The sequence below is a fragment of the Helianthus annuus genome, chromosome 6, assembly GCF_002127325.2.
Source record: "Helianthus annuus cultivar XRQ/B chromosome 6, HanXRQr2.0-SUNRISE, whole genome shotgun sequence".
In the NCBI taxonomy this organism is placed as follows: domain Eukaryota; kingdom Viridiplantae; phylum Streptophyta; class Magnoliopsida; order Asterales; family Asteraceae; genus Helianthus; species Helianthus annuus.
This window is the reverse complement of record NC_035438.2, coordinates 51049475-51067478: the sequence shown is the minus strand read 5'-3', so window position 1 is coordinate 51067478 and position 18004 is coordinate 51049475. Positions and strand designations below refer to the sequence as shown.

The 18004-nt window shown below is 33.7% G+C and overlaps 2 protein-coding genes across 4 annotated transcripts; one reads left to right on the top strand and one right to left on the bottom strand.

The window, feature by feature from the left end:
* Positions 1–9928: 9928 nt before the first annotated feature.
* On the top strand, positions 9929–14671 carry LOC110865456. Of its 2 annotated transcripts, XM_022114710.2 has the most exons (13): positions 9929–10537; positions 10752–10901; positions 11179–11391; positions 11483–11572; positions 11659–11775; positions 11881–12150; positions 12244–12403; positions 12493–12570; positions 12739–12830; positions 12906–13076; positions 13779–13853; positions 13972–14085; positions 14171–14671. In XM_022114710.2, the coding sequence occupies exons 1-13, from the start codon at positions 10139–10141 to the stop codon at positions 14465–14467; spliced, it is 2226 nt and encodes a 741-aa protein (XP_021970402.1). In that variant the 5' UTR covers positions 9929–10138; the 3' UTR covers positions 14468–14671. The 2 variants fall into 2 exon arrangements, with proteins under 2 accessions (XP_021970402.1, XP_035830635.1); XM_035974742.1 differs by lacking the exon at positions 12739–12830 and having other exon boundaries at positions 12961–13076.
* Positions 14610–17742, bottom strand: LOC110865457 (protein LAZ1 homolog 2). 2 transcript variants are annotated; one of them, XM_022114711.2, is made up of 9 exons: positions 17554–17742; positions 16827–17056; positions 16687–16743; positions 16322–16430; positions 16063–16247; positions 15691–15779; positions 15356–15605; positions 15024–15257; positions 14610–14956 (listed from the first exon to the last, which is right to left on the bottom strand). In XM_022114711.2, the coding sequence occupies exons 2-9, from the start codon at positions 16980–16982 to the stop codon at positions 14669–14671; spliced, it is 1368 nt and encodes a 455-aa protein (XP_021970403.1). In that variant the 5' UTR covers positions 16983–17056; positions 17554–17742; the 3' UTR covers positions 14610–14668. The 2 variants fall into 2 exon arrangements, with proteins under 2 accessions (XP_021970403.1, XP_035830636.1); XM_035974743.1 differs by having other exon boundaries at positions 16827–16995; positions 17554–17717.
* Positions 17743–18004: the final 262 nt, after the last annotated feature.

Here is an 18004-nt window from a genome sequence, read left to right as displayed (position 1 = left end):
TGAATCAAATTATAAATATGTTATAACCAAAATTTAGTCAACCTGTCAAGATTAAAATTTCTCTAAAAAGAATCCAGAAAATTTTATCTCTATTAAATTTATTCTTTCTGATGAATTCCCTTTTTGTTCTAAAATATTATCTTCAATAAATTTGATAGAAATTTATTCGGTTAATATCAAGGAATAAACAAAGTTATGAAAATAAACATGATAGTTAATACAATTAATTAACTGGAATTTTCATAAATTGATATTATAAAAGAAATTTTAAAACTTTATAATTATACGTATGTATATACAAGACACAATTTTTAATATATAAGAATTAAATGTCTTCTGCAAAAGGACAAGCTTTTATATAACAGAAGAAACCAACCAACATGTTTACTTAAGATCTATTTTGTTACCCAGCTTTAATTTAAAGGATACCTTAAAAATATTTGTATTAGCACCACCTCTTGAAAAACAATAAATGGGTCAAAGACGGAAAATCTCATAATTTCATATAAAGCTTTTATCTTTATATATCTATCATAAGCCCTGGAAAAATAAGTAAGTTAAGGCAATATAAAAATTATTACATCAAAGGAAGAAAACATATAAGATTCCATTTTCCTTATAATTTAATAAGATATATAGTAAAAGAAAATGTTAAGACATAACAGGTATATGTTACCTTAATTATCATCATACTAGTAGCTATAATAATTGTGTTAAACAAAATATGCCTGTATAATTGCTTAGTTCTGTGATAATTATATCTAAACATGTTTGTAATTCAGATGTCAAAGGAAATGGCATGTGATCAAGAAATTGAGAATAGTAATGGAAACTCTTTTGATAGAAACACTATAGAAAATATAATAGCTCAAGGAATATCAAATGCCATACCTTCGATCATTGAAGCCATAAAAATTTATGTGCCTATAAATGAGAATCCTACTATACATTGTAAGCATACCCATCACTTCATACCTAGCCCTAGTATCAACGGAAATCATGATATTCGTATCAAAACTCCATTTTCCAAACGAAAGAAAACCACAACCTATGGCTACTCCTATAAGGAATTCTACTCTAACAAATCCTCCAAGGACAAAAGAATGAAACCAGAAATCGCACAACCTACCAGCAACAGCAAAAAGCACGCAAGAGAACGTTATTTTAAGAAGACACTTCGCTGTAACTTCTGCAAGAAAGCTGGACATGTAGAAGAAGAATGTAGAAGGAAAAGGGAAACTAACGTATGTTACAAATGTGGAGATCCAGGCCACTTCCGTCGCTACTGCCCAAAACTATCTAAGGCTCCCGACAACAAGAACAGAAACCCAGATGAAGTTAAGGGGAACGCATAAACACCAGAAACCATAGTAACTTTTAAAATAAACACCTTTATGTTTTGTCTGCACTTAATTATTAGTTAACTTTTAATTCCGATCAAAACTTCATCAATAAAAGGTCTTTGTTTTTCCTTTTATAGAGTCAACTCTTATTTGTTTCATCTCTTGACCAATTTCCTATGTTGTACGTGCATTGATTGTCATGCATGTGAATTCAATTCAAAAAGATCATCTACTTATGAGTCTTAATAAATTTCTCCCCCCCCCCCCTCTGATTTTAAAATGCTGACTTTTGATAATTGAGTCAACCGATTTCTTGAGAAAAAAAAAACTTCTCTTCTTTTCAGAGTTGCCAGATTTTCATTAAAATCATTTCTTGTCAATACATACATCCATTGTTGGAATATGTCCAAACCAAGCTAGATTGTTTGAACTTGTTCACAATACCCATTCAATTCAAAATCCCATATGATGAATTGAGATCATCATATTCGAGGTAATCTCATTGTCTGAATTGAATATGTCCATTGTTGGAATATGTCCAAACCAAGCTAAATTGTTTGAACTTGTTCACAATACCCATTCAATTCAAAATCCCATATGATGAATTGAGATCATCATATTCGAGGTAATCTCATTGTCTGAATTTCGATATATTATTTGTTAAAACACGACACCTTGTGGTGACAATTTCTTTGAAACTTGAACTCATTTCATTTTCACACCGAGGTACGAATTTATCTATTTATTGATTCATTATCCTAAACCAGTCTTAAATGCAATTTTGTTTTAAGATAAATGTACCTCCAGTAATTCTTTCATCTTTGAATTGATTCCACATTATTTCTTCAATTGAAATATCCTATCTTTTGAAATATCCAGATTCGCTTCAGTTAATTTCGAAAACGATGAATTTGTTCGGTCACCATAATTATTGAATTCTTTCAATTACTACAACACCCTGCGATGTCTGTATAAATTTGTATCCTGTGGTAATAGTAAGCCCTACTCATACGTCATTCGTTTGATTCATCATTCAAGTAGTCTTGATACAATTATGTATTAAGACCATGATACACTAAATTCTATTGTATTGCCCAGTGTATCGTTGTCATTTAAATAAACGTTACTGATTTCTGGGTTGATCATTGACAAATCATTTTTCATACTTCCATTCTCAAATTGAGATTATTGATTCAGAATCTCCCTCAATTGATGATCAAAGTAAGTTCTTTTCTGGCATTGAATCTTATTGTTTCTACAAGTTATTGTATTTCAAATTCCATTCATAGTCACCTTGTTAATGGTATTATTTCCTCTCATTTGGTTAACATCAATTTCTGAAACTAAGTTTTGAGACCATTAAATTCCAACTATCCTATGATATCTTTATATTCATCTTTTGATTCTATCCCAGACACCTTGATAACCAACTAAAAAGACGTGATGTAACCCCGAGAAGATATCGTAGCCCAAATCTCGAAGACGAGATTTAAAACAAGGTGGGGAGGATGTGACATTCCTAATTAAATTTAAAATAAAATTATTACACGAATAGGTCATGGGAAAATGACCAATAGAAATATGAGGTATTTTTGGCAAACGTAGGAACCGTTTTATAATAATAATAATACATTATATTTGAACCTACTCCGTATTTAATGAAACTTGGTTAAAAAAATAGATAAGATTATTCTCGTTCCAATGACATGTTCATTATTTTACAAAACGTCATATTTTAGAAGTTATAAACGCCAAATAAGTGAAGCAACTGAATTAATTATCATATATAAATTAATAAGTAAATAAAGTAAACTAACTTAACATGAATGGTGCATGGTGTACGTATGCATAAAGATAAAACAAATAAATTGTGAAATCATGTGGATGTATACGTGTATGATAAGAAGGAATCTTTTTCCTTTGAATTCATTTCCAAGTTTCATAAAGTTTGAGTATAAATAGACATACAATGCAACAATCAAAATTGCTGAATTCTTGGCCTTCTCTAATATCTCGCCAAACTTCCTGTCTCTCTCTAAAAATCTATATTGTCTATTTTTTATATAAATAATAAAGCCATGCCCTGTTTTAAGTATTGTAACCCCTGATCACTGATACCCTGTCCGACTGACGTAGGGCCCTGTAACGTATGTCAAGGCTCTGCCTAAATTCGTTGGGGTTCTGTCTCGTGATGTAGGGATAAAGTTGAATTGGGTTACTATACTTAATGTGAATGCACTATATATTTTTATTAAATAATCCAGGAATTATACCAAGATATATCCAAAAATATTTCTGACACCCCTAATATATTTAGAATACCCCGAATGCGAAAACCGGTCCCAAATACTTTTATATAATTAAATAACAAATAAAACAAATTCCAAGGGTCGCTCGCGGGCCGCGACAGCTCAACGATAAGCGAAAACATGGTGCCGCCACGTGTCGATGACTCAGCAAACCCTAGCCGCCTTTTCTGGACCTTGTGGGCCGCGTAGCCCTTAGCTACATCTTACGCGGGCCGCGTAAAACTCGAAATCAGAAACTATAAATAAGAGGCATCGGCTGTCCATTCCAATTCGTTCAAAATTCAATTTCTCTCTCAATTTCTGTAGTGTAGGCCCTATACCCGGGCATTATACCCCCCCCCCTAATTAGCGAAGCTCTGCCTCGTTGTAAGTATCATAACCCCTGGATACGTATTAGATACTCTGCCCGATTGATCTAGGGTTCCGTAACGGCTGTCGTGGTTCTGCCCGACGTAGTCGTTGGAATGCCGTCTCGGGGAGGGTATTACTAATGTTAAAATGGGTTATTATACTAACACATGTGCATTGTTTATTTAATTAGATTATAACCTGGAAGTCACAAAGGAAAGCCCTATAACAGCAATGTGAGTAATCCTCTTTTTGTGTAAATCTTTTTGTGAGAAATCTCCTTTTTGCAAATTATTTTCACAAAACCTTACTTAATTAATTATATATTAAGCAGTTATTGAGTATTTGTAAGAATACAATTATCATGAGTATGTTGGGGTTTTGTATACAAAATTTGTTACCACCTGGTCAAGGAGTAACATTTCCACAAGTTGAGTATGACAGTACAATGGATGTTAATTGGTATAACTTGGAAACAAATGTAATTGCGAGACCGCCCTCAATACTGTATAATGGTTTTTTTTATTAAACTTGATTAAACCGGGATTCACTCACCAGTATTTCCTGCTGATAAAAATGTTTTAAACACGTGTTTCAGGTAACTTAGTGTGAAGCCAATAAAAGTCAGCTGGAGAGCACTGAAGGCTTAAAAAAGTGGCAATAAAAGTTACCTAATTAAAAAGGAGAATTGTTTCCAATAATTAGGATTATTCCCTATAAATGTATCAAAATGAAAAATCGGGTTTTGTCCCACTTATAAATATATTATCAGAAAAACTTGGGTTTTATCCCATTTCTTTAATATAAATATTTTGGTGTTTAACTCTGATAACATATTTCTTAACTACGGTCCTGATGAAACTTTCCGCTGCCAAATTAATAAACACCGGTACCACTGAAACTGGCTCACGACCGCCCGCTCCCGGGATAGGGGTCGGGGGTTGTGACAGAAGGTGGTATCAGAGCCTTGTCACTGGTTTAAGCCCTTTAAGTGTTCTTCCAATACCTAAACCCTTAACCATTTGTGTTAGGAAAAACTGTGAAAGCCTAGAAATATACATGCCCAGTTGAGATGTGATATGATTGCATCGCGATGCCTAAGAACACGATCTAATAGATCGTTGTATCGAGTAGTATTAATATCTTATGTGTTATCATGTGAACATAAAATCTTAATGTGTTTCTTATGATTTTTATGCCATTTAACGAATCTTGAATTTCCAATATGTGTGACCCATATCTGTATCTTACACTTATGCTATAATATATATATATATATATATATATATATATATATATATATACTAATAATATAATGTCTTAGTAAATTTTGTGATACCTTATATGTCTATCATATCCATATATATGTGGGAATATAATGCAATATAAATTTTATAGTAATAATAAAATGATAATATTAATATTTTAATGTAAAATAAATGCAATTCAGATATGATACTTTGTAAATATCATAATATAAAATATTATTAATAAAAACAGTATATTTTATAATTTATGATATAATTTTACTCGAATTAAAAGATATGATTTTGTCAAAACATACGATTATATTAAAAGATAATGTCTCAGCATTATTTAAACACAATAATTTAAAATACCTTATAAATCACTTTATAATTCTTTATCATTATTATCAAAATTTGATAAATTACGTAATATCTAGAAGTTATGTATAAACTCAACATTTATGATAATTAATATATTAAAAAAAATTGTATACACTTGCTCTCTAAAGATAAAAAATCTTTAAAATATGCTGTTATTATTATCATTATTTATATTATTCTGAATTAAACTAATAATGGTAATAACATTTTTGGAAAAATAAGATATTTCGCTCTTGAATAAAGTTATATTAGAAAGAATTTTATAAAACGTAATCCTTAAATTTAATAATGAACATAGTTCGACGATTTTAAAATTTTAACACATGTACGTATACCACAGAAAATGCAAAATATTTTATAAAACAGTATTTATGAAACCAGAATACATACAACAACTTGATACTGTAATTTTAATACATAATACCTATGTGTCAACAGGAAATAACTTAAAACTTATTTGTAAGTCAAATGTATGTATATTTTATATCTACGATTTGTATCAATATTATAAATAATATTTTATCCATGAAGTAAAATATGTGCAAAAATATTTAGTACGATACAACAATATGGTTTAAAATATATATACATATATTTCTAAAAGAAACACTTCTTGCCATTTGATAAGTTCGATTCATTTCTTAAATTATATTTAATTTATATGTATATATATTATGATAATACTTCATTCTTAATATATTAAGGATCGAATCTAGAAACACCAGACTTTGTATTGGTTGTTACGAATATTAAATAAGTAGAATTTGAATCAAATTATAAATATGTTATAACCAAAATTTAGTCAACATGTCAAGATTAAAATTGCTCTAAAAAGAATCCAGATATCTCTATTAAATTTATTCTTTCTGATTAATTCCCTTTTTGTTCTAAAATATTATCTTCAATAAATTTGATAGAAATTTATTCGGTTAATATCAAGGAATAAACAAAGTTATGAAAATAAACATGATAGTTAATACAATTAATTAGCTGGAATTTTCATAAATTGATATTATAAAAGAAATTTTAAAACTTTATAATTATACGTATGTATATACAAGACACAATTTTTAATATATAAGAATTAAATGTCTTCTGCAAAAGGACAAGCTTTTATATAACAGAAGAAACCAACCAACATGTTTACTTAAGATCTATTTTGTTACCCAGCTTTAATTTAAAGGATACCTTAAAAATATTTGTATTAGCACCACCTCTTGAAAAACAATAAATGGGTCAAAGACGGAAAATCTCAGAATTTCATATAAAGCTTTTATCTTTATATATCTATCATAAGCCCTGGAAAAATAAGTAAATTAAGGCAATATAAAAATGATTACATCAAAGAAAGAAAACATATAAGATTTCATTTTCCTTCTAATTTAATAAGATATATAGTAAAAGAAAATGTTAAGACATAATAGGTATATGTTACCTTAATTATCATCATACTAGTAGCTATAATAATTGTGTTAAACAAAATATGCCTGTATAATTGCTTAGTTCTGTGATAATTATATCTAAACATGTTTGTAATTCAGATGTCAAAGGAAATGGCATGTGATCAAGAAATTGAGAATAGTAATGGAAACTCTTTTGATAGAAACACTATAAAAAATATAATAGCTCAAGGAATATCAAATGCCATACCTTCGATCATTGAAGCCATAAAAATTTCTGTGTCTATAAACGAGAATCCTACTATACATTGTAAGCATACCCATCACTTCATACCTAGCCCTAGTATTAACGGAAATCATGATATTCGTATCAAAACTACATTTTCCAAACGAAAGAAAAACACAACCTGTGGCTACTCCTATAAGGAATTCTACTCTAACAAATCCTCCAAGGATAAAAGAATGAAACCAGAAATCGCACAACCTACCAGCAACAGCAAAAAGCACGCAAGAGAACGTTATTTTAAGAAGACACTTCGCTGTAACTTCTGCAAGAAAGCTGGACATGTAGAAGAAGAATGTAGAAGGAAAAGGGAAACTAACGTATGTTACAAATGTGGAGATCCAAGCCACTTCTGTCGCTACTGCCCAAAACTATCTAAGGCTCCCGACAACAAGAACAGAAACCCAGATGAAGTTAAGGAGAACGCATAAACACCAGAAACCATAGTAACTTTTAAAATAAACACCTTTATGTTTTGTCTGCACTTAATTGTTAGTTAACTTTTAATTTCGATCAAAACTTCATCAATAAAAGGTCTTTGTTTTTCCTTTTATAAAGTCAACTCTTATTTGTTTCATCTCTTGACCAATTTCCTATGTTGTACGTGCATTGATTGTCATGCATGTGAATTCAATTCAAAAAGATGATCTACTCATGAGTCTTAATAAATTGGGTTATTATACTAAGTATATTAAGCAGTTATTGAGTATTTGTAAGAATACAATTATCATGAGTATGTTGGGTTTTGTATACAAAATTTGTTACCACCTGGTCAAGGAGTAACATTTCCACAAGTTGAGTATGACAGTACCATGGATGTTAATTGGTATAACTTGGAAACAAATGTAATTGCGAGACCGCCCTCAATACTGTACAATGGTTTTTTTATTAAACTTGATTAAACTGGGATTCACTCACCAGTGTTTCCTGCTGATAAAATGTTTTAAACACGTGTTTCAGGTAACTTAGTGTGAAGCCAATAAAAGCCAGCTGGAGAGCACTGAAGGCTTAGAAAAGTGGCAATAAAAGTTACCTAATTAAAAAGGAGAATTGTTTTCAATAATTGGGATTATTCCCTATAAATGTATCAAAATGAAAAATCGGGTTTTGTCCCACTTATAAATATATTATCAGAAAAACTTGTGTTTTATCCCATTTCTTTAATATAAATATTTGGTGTTTAACTCTGATAACATATTTCCTAACTACGGTCCTGATGAAACTTTCCGCTGCCAAATTAATAAACACCGATACCACTGAAACTGGCTCACGGCCGCCCGCTCCCGGGATAGGGGTCGGGGGTTGTGACAACTAACCCCATCTAGCTTCTAAATTAGTTCAAACCATGTGTTAAGCACGTGAGGGTACTAATGTAACTTCCCCACTTATTCCACCTGGGTACTTAGAAGCTTAAGGGGTTGTTTGTTTAGCTCTTAAAGGAGCTCTTAATGATTCAGACTTCTTACTGGTTTAACACTTAATGGTTCAGACTGTTTGTTTCGCGAGTAGATATCTGAATGGTTCAGACATTTGTCTCTGAATGGTTAAGCATTATACTGAGTCTGAATGGTTAAGACCTATAATCTAAATTGGACAGACATTTGCCTCTGAACGGTTAAGCAATATACTGACTCTTAATGGTTCAGACCTCTTACTAGTTCAACACTTAATGGTTCAGACATCTTACTGGTTCAGTACTTAACTATTTAGAAGTTGCCATACTGGCCCTAAATAGGGGGGGGGGGTGTGAGGGGGACTTACCTCGGTACCTTCATGTAGAGGTGTACAAATCGTTTTTTTTAACCGGTCCGGTTTTTAATCGAACCGGTTTTTTCATCCAAAACAAAAAACTAGTTTTTTTAATAATCGGTTTCGGTTACTAACCGATTTTTCAGGTCCAAAGCAGTAACCGGTGTAACTGGTTGGGATCGGTTTTTAACCAGTTTTTGCCAAAAAAAAAAAAAAAAAAAAAACCGGTTTTTCAGATCAAGAATAGTAACCAGTCACCAACTGTCGGTTCGGTTCTGTTCTAAAACCGGTTTTAAAAAAACTGGTTTCGGTTTTTTTTTCCGGTTACGGTTCTAAAACCGGTTTTTTGTACACCTCTACCTTCACGTGCGTTGCAAATGGATTGCATTAACTAAAAAATTGGATGAAGGTTAATGCAAAGGACTAAGTATCGAATTTACTGTACAAAATCATTTTCGGTACCAATTCGGTACCCACCTTATAGCGTTTTCAGGATGGTACTTTCGTTTCGATACATACATTTTTATGATTTTTACCTTTAAATATTGTATTGTACTAGACATTTTTTATACTAGTATCGGTTCCCCATTTTAACGATTTTCATAATCGATAATTTTGGTACCGGTTCATTCAATCCAAACTTATCACTACTTTAAATGATCACACAAATGACAATTTAGTTTATGTATTACATTTCAAAATATTTTTCAAGCAAACACATCTAGATCAAAATTCTAAAATGCAAAAGTAATTGAAAAAAAGAGCAAATCATGATCATCTACCATTAACCAAAGGACTAGTATCATAAATATACAATAATAATAACTATAATTCAAAATCTGGCTCGTTTACAAGAAAAAACACACAATATTCGTTTCATGCATCACAATACACCGTTGGATTCCCGTCACTTTCTCCGGTGACAATCACCACCCAAAACATCGCCGGCTAACAACCCTAAAATCAAGACAAAAATTATAAAACAAAAACAAAAAATTCAGCGCACAATAGCATGCACCACCTCCGCCCAGAAACCCTAATCTCCCGTCGTTGACCCTGCAAGTCAACTATATCCATAATGTACAACAACGACGATGACTTCACCACGGGGGTCCGAGACGGCCTCAGGCTAGCGAAACGTATATACTACGGTAATGACCGCTCGGTGGTGGCCCCAAAACCGGTGACACCGATGGAGAAAGCTACGAAATCGTTGTACCCTACGTCTCCTATGGTTTATGCGGTTATTTATAATCCGGCGATTGTGGATAATCCGGATATGCCGAGTTATCAGCCTCATGTGCACGGTAGGTGTGATCCGCCTGCGTTGATCCCGCTTCAGATGAATGATATTTCTTTTGAGGTGGAGTGTTATTTGGATACGGCGTTTGTCACGATGAGTGGCTCGTGGCGGGTGCATTGTGTCATGGGAGACGCGGATTGTAGTTGTCGTGTTGCGATTCCTATGGGTGAAGAGGTAAGTTTTGGAATTCGGATTGGTTTATTCATAGTTTCACATGTGAAATAGACACTAGGGTTCCATACAACTTTAGTTAATGCATAATTTCACATGTGAAATAGAGACTTGGGGTGTAAAAAACTTTATAAAGATCTTGTTTGAGTTCACATTGTTTGAATTTTGTGGTTCTTTGTAGAGTTTGAACTTAGTTTATGTATCATTTGGCTAACAGGGTTCAATTCTAGGTGCGGAGGTTGAAGTAGCAAGAAAATCATATTCGACTAAACTAGTTGTGGATGAAAATGGTGAGGAAGAAAGTGCAGCCGTAGTCGAAGATGGAGGTCTTCTGAAACCACACATATTTACTTTGACAATACCACAGGTTAAAAGATGTATAAAACACAGATCTTAGGGGTTTTCTTTATATAATCACTGGACAAAACCAGGGGGGGCAAGAGGGTCTACTGACGTCCTGGCCACGGGAATTTGTGATTTTTTATGTATAAAATATGAGATTTTTCTAGAAAAAACATGATTTTGACCCTCTATTTGTAGCCAGTTGATATGAGAGCCTTATGATGACCCCCCCAATAAAGAAGTTCTGGTTCCGCCAATAATAATATGGCTTAATATTGTTGGAGTTTCATGACCTTTTGTAGGTTGATGGCGGTTCAAATCTTTCCGTCAAAGTTAGATGGACACAAAAGGTGATTTATAAAGATGGTGAGTTCATATTGAATGTACCTTATAGCTTCCCAGAGTATGTTACTCCTGCTTCAAAGAAACACCCCAAAAAGGAAAGGATACAACTGAAGGTTAACTGTGGCCTGACTACCGATATTGCGTGTAAGACAACTAGTCATCCTCTAAAGGTGGATTTTTGACTGATCTTTGATTAATTCATTGTTCTTTAGTCTTACCATTGAACAGTAATAACCAAGTGAGATATTTGTTGTCCTCCAGGAACGAAAGCGAGAACCAGGGAAGTTGGATTTATTGTATGAAACACTTGTTCTTACATGGTCGAGTACAGATTTCATCTTCAAATACCATGTAAGATTATCATATTAAAATTTTGGATATATAAGTTCGATGATGGAGTTTACAGTTGAACTGATATGGTCATCAATATGTTTCAGGCTTTTACAACCAATCTATTTGGTAGTGTCCTTTTGAAGTCTCCATCACCGCAAAGTATTGATCAAAGAGACATGTTTTCCTTGTATCTTTTCGCATACCCTGATAAGAGAAGAAAGGTTGGTTCTTACATGTGTTAATTTTGCATATAGCCACTTAAGTTTGTATAGTTGCCAATTAAAGTTATATGTATTAAATGCTAACGTCTGCAACTTATACGATAGGTGTTCAGGAAAGAAGCGGTTTTTATTGTTGATGTAAGTGAAAGCATGCAAGGGAACACAATTGAGCTTACAAAGAATGCACTGATTGCAGCACTCTCAAAGCTAGAGCCAGATGATTTTTTCGGTATAATGGCATTCAACGACCAGACTCACTTGTATTCATCAACTTTAGAGTTAGCGACTAATGAGTCACTCAAAAAAGCAAACGAGTGGATTGACACGAATTTCATCGCGAGTGGGGGTACAAACATGTCAATCGCTTTAGATCAGGTTATCGTTTGTTAATATGTTGGGTTTGTCCATAATGTTAAAGATGTTTCATTTCGAGTGTTGCCTTTGTTCACTGATTTGTATGATTTTCAGGCGCTAGAATTGTTCTCAGGGACCAGCAAGTCAATTCCAATGGTTTTCTTTATCACTGATGGCGCCACTGAAAATGAAAGACAGATCTGTGAAGTTATGCAGAAGCAACAAAAAAACAAAGGATCAGCATTGTTTCCTCGTATTCACACGTTTGGTATAGGTATTTCTTTTGATCCTGGACAAATAACAGAAAATATGCATCTTGTTCTTGAGTTTAGAAATGTATCTTGCCTCCTTGATTACTTGCAGGTTCATTCTGCAATCATTACTTCTTGCGAATGCTAGCGATGATGAGCAGGGGACATTATGATGCCTCTTATGACGCGGGTAATTAATTATTTTCTACATATGTTTCCATTTTAAGGTGGTGTCTATAAAACATGTTTGCCATTACACGACGCTGATCTTTATATGCTTTAAGAAGTTTTGGTTTCTTTTTAACAAGAGATACACGAGAAGCCACTGATGACTATTGTTGGACATGTGTTTGATCAGATTCGATTGAAACTCGAATGCAAATGTGGGCTTCTAAAGCTTCTTCTTTAATAATGACAAACATTTTAATTGATGGTCCAGATGATCTGGAAGTATGTTTATGCACCTCCCTTTTTTCCTGGTTTGAGATTACAGTTCCACAATTTCACTCGTATCATTTTTCACAGATTTACCCTTCAACCATTCCAGATCTTTGTTATAATAGACCATTGATCATATCAGGGAGATACAAGGGCAAATTCCCAGAAAAACTGGAAGCTAAGGGCACCATTGCTGATATGAGTAACTTCACTATTGACATAGAAGTACAACACACAAATGACATACCACTTGAAAAGGTATGGATGTTCATGGTTCGACTTGAAACGTGAAATCGTCCAAACCAGTCATCAGTTTAGTTTTGTGGTCGATTTAAAATCTTTTTTCCTGTTTGCTCGGTCTGTTTACGACTTCTAAACCGTCCCAGAAAGCAGTGGCGAAGCTTGAGATTTCCGACGGGGGTCGAAAACGTATATACCCAAAAATTTCTATAGAACCAGGGGGTTGAAAACGTATTACCCAAAATTTTCTATACGAAAACCACATATATTACAATACTGAGCGAAAAGTTCGGGGTCCCCCCCCCCCCCCTCTAAGCTGCGCCAATGGCAGAAGGTCCGGTTTACTTTATTCCATGGAGCTTTGGATTATGCAGCTTTTTATATCTTCCCTCGGCCTTTAATTATTTTAAGTTGAATAAGATTGGCTTTGATTTAGCAATACTATACATGGAGTCAGTTATAAGTCTCAACTGAAACATAATCAAATTTTATTTTGATCAAGTTTGATGCAACTTTTTGTACCATAAAGACCCAATAAGCCCAAACCGTGTCAAACCATTCGCAGCGGTTAGGTTAGGTTAGGTTCAGTTTTAAATTTAGCAGTGCGATGATAAAAAAACTGAAACTAAGGATCTTGACCTAAATACCGTCAAAAACAGACCGCCTTTAAACTGTCCCAAACAGAGAGATTGAAACCATGTTAACATTATGGTCAATCAGATGCTGGCAAAGAATCAGATCGAATCATATACGACACAGGCATGGTTCTCAGAAGATAAAGAGCTTGAGGAGAAGGTCAGTTGTAACAAAAAACAACCTTTAGACTCTAGATTCAATAAGCTTCAACAAATATGTTGTTGAGCTAAAATACACGCGATAAAATGGCACATTAAAATTAGTGTTTTGTGAGCAGGTAGCAAAGATCAGCCTAGAGACAGGTACCGTGTCGGAATACACACATATGATCATGTTAAAGACAGAACCACATTATAAACCTTCCAAATCTGGAAAAACCGGAAAAAAACAGGTATTCTTCGCAAACTGTTATTCATTTGGTCATTTTTTTTGAGTAAAAATTAAGATTACAGATGTTGTATACATACCACCTGTAGGGGAAAAAGAAACCTGATCAAGAAGGCCTGAAAACCGAAAAGATATACACGTTGCATCACTTGGGTCTCGGGTTTGGCAACATGGTTGCAACATTTGAAAACATCCCTCCACGTTTTGTGCGGGCACCCAGTCAAACAGACAAGATTGTGAGCGCGACGGGTAATTGCTGTGCAGATGTGTTTAGCAAATGCTGTTGTATGTGTTGCATTCAAGCTTGTTCTAGAATCAACAACCAATGTTCGGTTGTGTTGACCCAAACATGTGGTTTTTTGACCTGTTCCGCCTGCTGTGAATGACATTGAAGCTATTTTTTATGGTGTGCTATGGTGAAAAAGCAGGATCGTATACGAATTTGTTAAAAAGAATACAGGATAACATGTACGAAAACAGTGGGACACGATCTGACGATCTGTATTGTAAATATTGAAAAGTGTGGAATAAGTGAATAAGGAATCGATCGGCATGTTAAAAAGAACTTATATACAGTCAACTGTTTCTTATTCATGTTTATATTCCTCAACACTTACTTCTTCAGTTTCTAGAGTTCTATTTCTCGAAACTTCTTTGTTTTTTTCGACTCTTACTTCGAGTTTTTCATTGTCATCATCAGCTGACCCATCAGACGCGATTTTTGTAACATCTTGTTCGTATTCATCAACCTCAACTTCTGATTTCTCACTATCGTCACCAACCGATAAATGACGGATTGTTTCTTGAATCTTCGTCATACCTTTCCCGACAGGTTTAATTGCTTGATTTATTGTCAGTTTAACATCATCAACAACCTACAAACACCAGTAGATATATAAGGATATTCTTTTCTAAATTGGGTTTATCTTTTGCAACACTTACATGCTGACTGCCTTCAACAACCATCTCCTGCACGCTTTCTTTCACACTTGTTCCGGGAGCCTCGACCTTTGTTTCTGTTTTTTCGATCACAGCTGGTTTTTCTTCATCACCTTCCTCTACTTTCACTACTTCTTTAATTGTGTTGGTGGATATATTTCCATACTCGGATACAGGCAAAAAATGGTACGGTTTTGCTGAGAACACAAAAATATGAGCTACCGCAGCAATTGCCATCTGCCGGAAAAAAAAAAAAAATAGTTAAAATATCGAACAACTCTGTACTACTCATATTACCCAAAAGTAGTTTTTGAGTTGTAGCAAAGAAACCGTACTTCAACACATATCAAAAAGTCCTGTAACTCAGTTTGAAATCTGCCCTTGTTAGGCAGAACTTCAAGGTAACATAACAATGCGATACCGACACCTTGCCACCAAGTCGCAAAAACAATGGCTTTAAAACTAATGAATTTTGCGAGAGGTCTTATTGGTTGAAGTCTTTCACGAGTCACATGGTAGAATTTCACCAGGCAGTATAAGGCCCACATCTGGCTGCAGTTTATTATGAAAGCAATATACGGGTACCTGCAATCAGGCCACTGTTATATGTTTTGGAAAATTAGCATAAATTTATGGAGATTTTAGTTAGAAAATTCGGTCAAATACATACCCGTAGTACCCTTTGAACTCGCCATCACCGTATACACCCAAAAGCTCCAATACCATTGCCAAAAACGAACATAACGTCTTCAAAATCATCTGAAATACACATGGAAAGAATATAATATTATAATGTATCAGTCATGATGGGGCGTGTTCAATACAAATCCAATTTTAAGTAGAGAACTATGAGAACCACATAAACACTTGTACGTAGTGCACTGCCAATATAGCTTTGAGAGGAAAAAGAGGAGGTTATACTTATGGATGTATCATAGTTAAAACAATAGGTAAAAGTGTTTATACGGTCCTCACAGTTGGCTACTTAAAAATTTCACAATACTTATATATATTTTAGTTAGGAGATGGGGTTGTAACTAACATATTGTACTAGTCCAAATTTCTCTATTTGTAACAATCTTTCCCCAAGAACACGCGGTTGTCTGAAGAATTTGCATAATGACGTTCTATTCAAGTCTGGTTTCAAATCCTTTCCGTCTAGCAATGGCTTTCTCAGCAGTGCTTCTTTCTCATTTTCAAGTAATTCAACAACTCTTCTTTCACCACCTAAAGATAATAAGATTCCCATGACTAAATGGGTTTAATTAACATGTGTGTACCTAAATAACAACGCTCCTTACCTAGACAGGCGATCAAATAACTTCCAAATGAATAAAGCGCAAATGCTTCATAGCAACTTCTTAAAATGTCGCAAGCAAGCGCAAACACCGGTTTCCACAAGGAAAAAAGCTGACCAACAACAAAACCTTGATTCATCACTTCTCACCTTTGTCGTTTGTATGTTATACGAAGCTAATACAAAAATTATCGGATTCTTATTTAGACCAACAAGATAAAAGCAAGTGGGCCAAACTTAGAACGGGCATAACTTTCGCTCTGTCTGGAGTGTTACCTAATGACCCCTATGTGGTTGGCCCGACTCTTGGGATCGCGGTATTGATAAAAACACATGAAGGCTACCTACATATAAAGTTTGGATACGTACCGACTCGGTGGCATAGATCGGAACCATAAGGAGAACTGCAACAATCCATTTCTGCTCCTGTGGAAACATATATAGGACGAAAAATTTCCAAAAAAATAAAATGCAAGTTGGAGGAACATATGAAACATAGTAATAATTACCTCAGGATTGGTATAAAATTTGAGATGCTGAATAATGGTAACAGATGATAGAATCAAGGCTACAAGGACAAAGCATGCTGCAATAATAATGGCTAATGTGTGGTAATGTCTCTCTGTACTCTCATCAAAAGAATTCATCCCTAAATCTGCTAACATCTTTCTCAAACTTCTGCAATATGCAATTCAATATGCTTAAATTCTAAAACTTTTAAGGCTCTGACATATTCAATCTACAAAAACATTGGAACTTAAGTAAGTATGTATATCTGTACTATAGTATAATATATTAAAACACGACAAAAGAATCATTTTACATAATTTTAAGATATTTTAAGTAATTTGAAGAGTGTCAGGAACTAGAACTTTTAAAACGTATGATACAATTTAAAATATATTGTTGATTTGTAATCAACTTTCACGTTTTTAGTTTTTAAATGACAATAACTTTTTTATACGTTAATATTTTTTAAAAGAATTTCTACATATTTTTTAATTTAAAAAAATAACATGTTACGTAATTACTAGTTTGTGTGTTTTTCCGTACCCGTCCGTCTACTATTATCTAATTTATATATTTGATTTTCCCTGATTTTGTCACTAGAATTTAATCAACATGGAACCTTTGATTGTATGAAGATTTAAGATATACAAAACATATTATGAGTTTGGATTAGTGAAATATTAAAAAAAGATGTATTATTGAAAGAATTGGAGCACAAGAACTGACCGGTATGTATAGAAGCGTCAAAAAGGTGCCTTCATGTTGTGAAATTGAAACCCTAAATTCAAAATTGGGTAATGTGTGAAGAAGATGCGACGGTAGTACGTGGGTTTTCACTCTGAACCGGTGATGGACAGGTATCCGCATGGGAACCTGAGAGAGCGACACGTGGTCGTGTAATTTGTCGTAAAACTCCATGTTCTTACTCTTTCCTTATGATATAAGTTAGGATGCATGTTTTTTCTAGTACTTTGTTTTATTATGGTAAAATGAATATGAATTATATAAGGAAAAATGAAAATAAATTATGCAATATGAATTTGTTTTGTTATGTTATGCCATATATAAACTTTTGAACTCTTCTTCCCATTCAGTGGCGAAGCTTGAAGTTTTCGTCGGGGGGTCGAAAACGAATATACCCAAAAAATTCTATAGAACCGGGGGTCGAAAACGTATA

What these genes read in the sequence shown, in the direction of transcription:
- LOC110865456 (XM_022114710.2), top strand. Translation starts at nt 10,139, where the DNA reads ATGTACAACAACGACGATGACTTCACCACGGGGGTCCGAGACGGCCTC. An exon ending in TGTCAATCGCTTTAGATCAG is followed by an intron (nt 12,151 to 12,243) that starts GTTATCGTTTGT and finishes TATGATTTTCAG; the next exon opens with GCGCTAGAATTGTTCTCAGG. An exon ending in GAAAAACCGGAAAAAAACAG is followed by an intron (nt 14,086 to 14,170) that starts GTATTCTTCGCA and finishes TACCACCTGTAG; the next exon opens with GGGAAAAAGAAACCTGATCA.
- LOC110865457 (XM_022114711.2), bottom strand. Translation starts at nt 16,982, where the DNA reads ATGTTAGCAGATTTAGGGATGAATTCTTTTGATGAGAGTACAGAGAGA. An exon ending in TTATTTGATCGCCTGTCTAG is followed by an intron (nt 16,248 to 16,321) that starts GTAAGGAGCGTT and finishes TATTATCTTTAG; the next exon opens with GTGGTGAAAGAAGAGTTGTT. An exon ending in GAGTTCAAAGGGTACTACGG is followed by an intron (nt 15,606 to 15,690) that starts GTATGTATTTGA and finishes GCCTGATTGCAG; the next exon opens with GTACCCGTATATTGCTTTCA.